The 7,505-nt window shown below is 38.9% G+C and overlaps 1 protein-coding gene across 1 annotated transcript in view; it reads right to left on the bottom strand.

Moving 5' to 3' along the window:
• Positions 1–3,834: 3,834 nt before the first annotated feature.
• Positions 3,835–7,505, bottom strand: part of RAP1GAP2 (RAP1 GTPase activating protein 2) — a 269,213-nt gene continuing 265,542 nt past the window's right edge. Inside the window, exon 23 of the mRNA XM_018554104.1 lies at positions 3,835–4,342. Coding sequence (XP_018409606.1) covers positions 4,340–4,342 — 3 coding nt within the window. The 3' untranslated portion in view covers positions 3,835–4,339. The remainder of the gene's footprint in view (positions 4,343–7,505) is intronic.

The following is a 7,505-nucleotide window of genomic DNA, read 5'->3' as shown; positions in this document are numbered from 1 at the left end:
CCCCACCCGAGGCCATGCAACCCCCCCCCCCCCCCAGAAAACACTGCACAGATACACTGGTTTGATAGATATCCACAGGTTTTATATAAGGCTACATAGAGAGGAGGAGGAATAGTGTGGTAGTAGATCTGTCCTAATACAGACCTAGTTGCTGACAAAAAAATGAAAGTTGCTTGCAAGGGATAAATTATATTACACTTCCCTCTGACATAGCCACCTCCTTCATCACCTCAGAGGAGAAGTAACAGAGGAGGTTACAGCAAGGTGGCATGTTTTTTTAAATTGTCAATGAAAAAAAGATTTACAGGTAGGCATGCATCTAAGTTTTTCTTAACTATTTTACAGGGATTGCATTAAAAAGAACAAAAAGTTTAGTTCAGCTTTACAAATGTAATTAGACGACTAAACTACATTCACACATTTTTCTGTTATCACATATAAGCTGTGTATTTATAAGAACCTGGAGGTTGCTTTAAACCTTTTAAAATTCTTTAATGTGAAGTGATTAGCCATCACAACCCTTGCTTCTATACATTCTAGTGCTTGATGGTATCAAGCAGGGAGTGCATTCCACCAAGTCAGCTAAAATGTGCAGCATATCCATGAGTCTGAGATTGTTTTGGTCTCCCTGTAATAAGCATATATGCATTGCTGGGTTTATATAAGGAAAGGAAGATACCGCACCTCAGACTTCCAATTATGGGTGACCGTGCATTTTACAGGAAAAAAAGACTCTAGGAACATCAGAAAATTTAAAACTGGAAGAACCTGTTGGTCAGTTTTATCATTAAACTATATGTGTCAGTAAACTGAGTCACTGAAGAGCCAGTAGTAGTCAGTAACATTTTCACTAGATTGCATCTAGACAAGTGGCTCATTTGAAATAAATGTCGGTAACATACCCCAGAATTTGTAGCCCCATTGATAATACCTTAATAATGACACTCATTAGTACAGATGCATGATAAAAGGTCTTCAACACTGCAGTACAAACTACCTTACAGAACAAGTCCAACTGAACATAACTGACTACTACTACTAGCTATACCCTATAACATGAGATTTTTATGGTAATCACTGACAGGTTTTATAGATCTTTATTGAGAATCCCTACCAGGACTTCCAGAAGACCCGCCAGTACCTCTAATGGTAGTCACAGGAGACATGCCATTACTTTTAATGGTCCTCATAGAATCCAGGCCTATGACTAATTATAGTCATATAATCTGGACCAGAAAATCCAGAGTGACCTGAAGGGAGCTGGGCATGTCATTTCTAATTCAGCCACGTATTTAAGCACCAACTCTGCAAGGGGCTTTCTGTTTGTACAAAAGCTATAATACCGTTGTTTGTTTCCTGTTGCTGACCCAGACCTCTGCTTGCTGCCGACCCTGATCTTCTGCCTGAACCCAACTACGCTCCTACCTTACCGATTGATTACTCACTGCCAACTTGGACCGCCTGACCACTCTGTTAGCTGTCTGCCTCAACCCCTACCTGGATCCGACTATGCTCTTGTTGCCTTACTTTGTCTCCTACTTGCTGGCTGCTGACCCAGACAGTCCGACCATTCTCTGACTCTCTTGTTGGGATCTATACCCTTTCCTGACCATGCTCCAGCTACTGTCTCCTCATTGGAGCCCTCCTGTCATGCTCATCCCTTGGTGGGGCAATCCTGGGGACCACGAACTGGCACCAGTAAGCAGCAAAACCAATCTCCACCATCAGGAGCTCTGGTGAAAACTGGCTAGTCATAAACTCCGCACGTCAGGTGGGCCCTTATCACCTGCCAGGGGCGTGTCATGACAGAGGTAAAGTAGATTAGTCACAGATACCCTCACTTAAAACCTATGGCCATCCTGGTGATGAAATCTTTACAAATCCACTCACTGTGATGATCATTATGAGAGGATTGTATTTTCCAGGTTGCTTTTTTTTATTAACAGTACATTATAATGCAGAAGGTGGCGTGAGACTCTATAGTATTAAAGGAGGACCATGAACAGGAAGTTTTGCTTGAATAAAAATATGCACAAAATCTGGAGCAATTCAGCAGCCAAAAGAAGACAATCCATAGTTAATATATACACACATATATATATATATATATATACACACACACACACACACACATAACTCTCCTGGAGCTATTTTGAGGACTAGTTCCAAAAACATTATATCACTCGCACTTTGTTGTTCCAGTTTTGAATTTTCTGGTTACTTTGTGAATGGTTTTTGTTTAAAGATGTTGCTTCTAACAAAATCTCTTCACCTGAACCTGAATTTAGCAGCATGTATTTCTTATTCACCAATGCCATATACTCCATAATGATTGGAGAACACAAATGTTGGGTGTCCGTTTATACTTCTGCTCTGATGATGGATTTTTTAATACTAGGCATTACCTATAGCTGGACATCTATTACTGGACATATCACAAAATAAAGCATTGAATAAAAAAAAGACAGCAGTGTTACCCACCAACCAATCAGGTATTTACTCTCCTCTTTAAAATATAATCTATAATCAGACTGGTGTTGTGGAAAACACTACTTCCTTTTTCTTTGGGTTTTATAAATAAAATACAACATAAAACTTTGGTAACAGTCTAATATAGAAATGATCATTTTCTAGCCATTGTCATTTCCTGATTCCCTGATCCCTTTACTGATCCCTAATTTCTGTAAACAAGCTCTGTTTGCAATCATAAATGTTCTTTTTCTTTAAAAAAAAATATATTTCATAATAGAGTGAAAACAAACATGTTGCAGGATACATATACTGATAGATATCACTGTATTTTGTGTTCAGTCTTCTAAACCAGAGGTATATTACTAATACTGGGACTCCAAACAACGTATCTGATTGACCAATGTTGTCAATATGTAATTTGTCTGGGAGACCAGAAAGTAGTTTCCAAATACTACCCAACAGAAGATATGCTGTAAATGGCCTGGAGACCCATTAAATTTATTAGGGCCACCCTGTTTGGGGCCTCAGCAGTGATCACCATAAAAAGGGCAACAATTAGATAGAAGCTCTAGTTAAAATCATTTACCCATTGTACTGAGGCTAGGGATGCATGTACATACTTTTCCATTCCATTGTTTACAATACTACTTGATGGAAGGCCCCTTTACCTCCAGTCCAGCTGAGATAGCCTACTGCTCAATTATATCACAGTATAGGCTCGCAGGGGTGCTTACTATTGGCTATTTACCAGTTTTACAGAGGAAACCCTTAGTTGGTTGTCCCTTATGTCCTTGCGGGCCATGGGTGGAGCATCTCTTTGCAGCTTAGGTAAAATAAGCTGGACATATTCCTTTACATTCATTCTTAGCTTCGGTAAAATTGTTACAATGGTTCAACAGAAGAGAGCTAAAGTCTTAGTTATTTAAAGAGGGGGACTGTTCATTTTTGTACAGTCAACAGCTCATTAACTTCCATAGTTGAGCCACCACAAATATCAGCACAGTTTTACAAGTATCTTATGTGGCACCTATCCTAAAACATTTCTTTTCAGCACAACTTCTATTGAAGTTAATAAACTGAAAGCTGCAAATCAATCCTGGAAAACCTCTTTAAATACGTTTTTAATGAAGTTATTCTCTAAAATTACAGAGATATAGCAATAATAATTAGTACCGCTATGCCCTGATAGCACTACTACTGATCTGACTTACTCAGGACAAGGGGAATTCAGGTTTGGTAAGTAACATTTCAGATTAATCAATTGTTCAAACTACTAGAAAATGTGGATATTTTATACATATGCTTTGTGGTCTGTGACTATAGTACAGCCATGTTTGGTCAGTACTGTAGACATAGCATTGTGGTGTGGCAGAAATGTAGAAAGCTGTGCAAGCCTTATGAAGAATTCCAAGTATAATCCTGGTAGATGGAAAAGCAGCATTTGGTAATATCAGTGAATGAAACGAGAAGCACCACCTGTAGGTAGAATGCCCAGAATTGTGGTGAGAATTCCAGTGATCTTCCCTGATAATGACAACAAACTTGGCACTCGGTGATCAGGTGCACTTGATTACAAAGACTGTGCAAGAAGGATGTATCAAGTAAAAAATGCTCTTTGCTTTAGACAAGGTAAAAGAAAGAAATGAAAAAGAGTTAAGTCCACTATCTGACAAGACTCCGTTCACAAGACAAGTGCCACGGGACACAAGGAGTGCACTAATATGGCAGTTCTTTCATATATTTGTGGGGAACAGCGCAGTAATTGAACATTTCCATGAATGCATTGTGGCAGTAACTATTTGTGGAGTGAGCATACCCTTTCAGGTCAGTTCTCAAGATGGTAGTTAAAGTTTGACCAGTCTTGAACTCACTGAAAAACAAACAAAAAAAAGACCATCAGTAAAGAAATAGTACAATATATGAGATAGTTCTGAAAACTCATGCTAAAGGGTAGACTAGTATTTTCTCTTCATTTTGCAAAAAGAACATGCTGCACTGTGCACAAAGCAAAGGAAGATCATATCAAGCTGCAGCAAAAGCTGAGGGTAAACAGCAGGCTATCAGCAAAACGTGCTGAGTAACAATATTTTGTTTCTAAACTATTTGCTTGTTCATGTACATTTTTGTAAGAATTTACATTTACTTATCCCATTTATCTGAAGGGAATGCACAGTGGTTTTGTACTAAGCAATCTTTGGTCCAGACAGCAGATGGCGCTCTTGTTCTCTTTTCACATATTCAGCTATCTCACTTTTTAGATATGCTGAGAAAACTACAGAACTGGAATTAATCATCACAGCAGTGACTGACCCCTTATCAGATAGCTCAGTAGGAGGTTTCCAATCTTGCTAGCCTATAGTATTTTGGGAATCTTTTGTCATGTGTGTAATGTTAACTTACAAAACAAAGTGTATGTGTTTATTATTTATAAATAATTTCTGAAACCACTTTACCTTTGACAGTACAAAGCAATGATCAATCCCTGTGTTCTGTGTAAATGCAGTGAATAAAAGTCTTCCTTTTACCTACTAGCCCATATGCCAAGGTTTTGGCATAATTTGTAAGAATTAGAAGTAAAAGTAATTACATTTGCATATAAAAAAATTATGTTTAATTACATTTATTTATTCACCCACATGTTAGATTGTTAAAATGTAGTTATTTACACAAAGGTGTGCTTGTGGTCATTGCACAGAAAAATGTGGTTATACAAAAGATTATATAATAATAATAATGTATACCTTAAGGCAAGTTGTATATCAAAGGTGGCTTGGAAAACTGGGATAGTTACCACATTAGTGTTATGCAATATACCATATACATACTGTATATAAATAAATTAATGTGAGCACCTAAAGGTTATAAGCCATGATTGTTAAGCCTAATATATGTGTTGCAAAGCTCTCAGGTACTGGATTATTTGCCCTTCATATTTGCCATTTTCATGCATAGGCATTATGGAACCATATGGCAATGAGTGATGTCCAAAGTTAGTATTAGTTAGTCAATTATCAAAGCTTATAGCTAGATGGTGAATATGCTTTGAGAAAAGAAAATTCTGCAACATTCTTAAAATGATATAAATAAAATACATAGCTTATATAGAAGAAAATAGTATAGAGAGTTAAAACTAGGAGCTTTTAAAATCACTAATACGAGTTATTAACACTAATAAGTAATCATCTACTTTCTTTGGGACCAACTTGTTTACAGCTGGATACACCCTTGGAAATTCTTGCCTGTGCCCCCTTGCCTACTGCATGCTAACTGACAGCTATGTGTCACAAAATACTGAATGTTTGCATTTCATGATTATGGCTTACAACTCATGAAAACCCCAAGAACCCCAAATCCACAACCTCAAAAAGTAGATTATTACATGCAATATATGTATAATTTGGAATTCTAATTGAGGGTCTGTCTACAGACTTCATTGTAGACAAGGAACATGGCTTTATATCTACGGGCAACAAAGTAAAACTTTAGGTGACATTTCATTCAGTTTAGGAGTCCAGATCCAGTATGGCGGCTGCCATAAAGGAGCTAAGCAGTGCTGCTCATATGAATTAATTATTTTTTATCTAAAGCCCACATTTTTTTAGTTTTGGCTACAGCAGAGAAGGGTTTAATTCCCTGTCAGATTTGTATTGTTTTCTGTGTTCCCAATGGTGAGAAATTTTGAGTTATCACTGTAACAGAGGTAGAGAGGAAATCTTCCAGTGGGTAAACCTCTTCAGGTAAGAGAGGGGGTTTTGCCCTATTTTGGGGATATTTCTTCACATTTCCAGTTGTGTCTATGGGGCAGAAGGTGAAGGTTAGCTTCCCCATTCTGACACAGATGGCAAAAAAAACTTGAGAGGGGTTTCAGGATTTTAACCATTCCGATTACAATGCTAGTTTACTATTGGCTATTGCAAATTGAAATAGCCAATAGTAATGTCCCAATGCTTTTCAATGGCAAAATTCTTTTTTTTTTTTTTTATATTCTGATATCGCTCGTGTCAGAATAAAGAAAAAAAGACACAGCCCTGTTTCTCTCCTTGGTGGCCGGGAGCGGGAGGCTCCCAGAGCGCCCGGGAGAGTTTTATTTGGGCGCAGCTAACTGTCACTGCTAGCTCCGCACAATCGTTTTCTATTAACTTTTTTTGTACTTTTTAACAATTTTTCTGCTCTGCTCGGTACCTCCGAGGGGCCGAGCAGAACAGCCGAGCCGAATGCCGCTCGGCGGCATTCGGCTTTTCACTCACTGCTGTTCGGGATCTTTAAGAATAGCCCGAACAGCAGTGAGAAGCCTGCCGGGGGTTCGGCTCAGCCGATCCAGTTGTTGGATCGGCTGAGTCAAACTCCTTCTGCACTTCAGGTCAGCCAAACATGCTGAGCATGTTCGGCCCGACCCGAAGCCACACGAAGCAAGCCGATGTACGGCTGATTTCAGTCGATGTACGGCTGAAATTAGCTGTACCAGCCTGAAGTGAATAGCCGAACAGTGTTCGGCTCACTTCACTTCAGATCGGTCATTCACTCGGCTGCCCTCGGCAGCTTCGTGAATAGACCCCTAAGTGTGATAGGGAACCACACCTTAGTATTGGAAAAACGGGCTGAAACACTTGGCACTTGCATACATGGTCCTTAGGCTCCATTCACAATTTTTCAATCTGGTGCGCTTTGTTAATGCATGTGCAAAAATGCGCGTTGCATACAGGCAGCCCATTCATTTGATTGTGCTGCCAAAACACGACAAAAGACACACCTGCACTACAACACAGATATGTTCCTTTAGTATGTTGGGGTTTCATTCAAAATGCATGGCACCAAAACACAAATAATGTACGCAGTACCACAATGCATTTGTGTGAAGCCAACCTGAAAGTGGTTAAGTGGTCATAAAATGAGGTTTCTCCAATACACATCTCTATTAGCAAAGTACAAAGTGCAGTAGACATTAGCAAGCAACCGGAAATTACACAAGTACAAGGTGAACTTTGCTTAGGGCTTTGCTGCTTGAGAATTTGTCTTATAAATGCTTGAAAGAG

Source organism: Nanorana parkeri, unplaced genomic scaffold (genome assembly GCF_000935625.1).
Source record: "Nanorana parkeri isolate BGI_ZX_2015 unplaced genomic scaffold, ASM93562v1 scaffold142, whole genome shotgun sequence".
Taxonomy (NCBI): domain Eukaryota; kingdom Metazoa; phylum Chordata; class Amphibia; order Anura; family Dicroglossidae; genus Nanorana; species Nanorana parkeri.
Note: the sequence above shows the minus strand (reverse complement) of the source record. Positions and strands in the feature narration are given on the sequence as shown.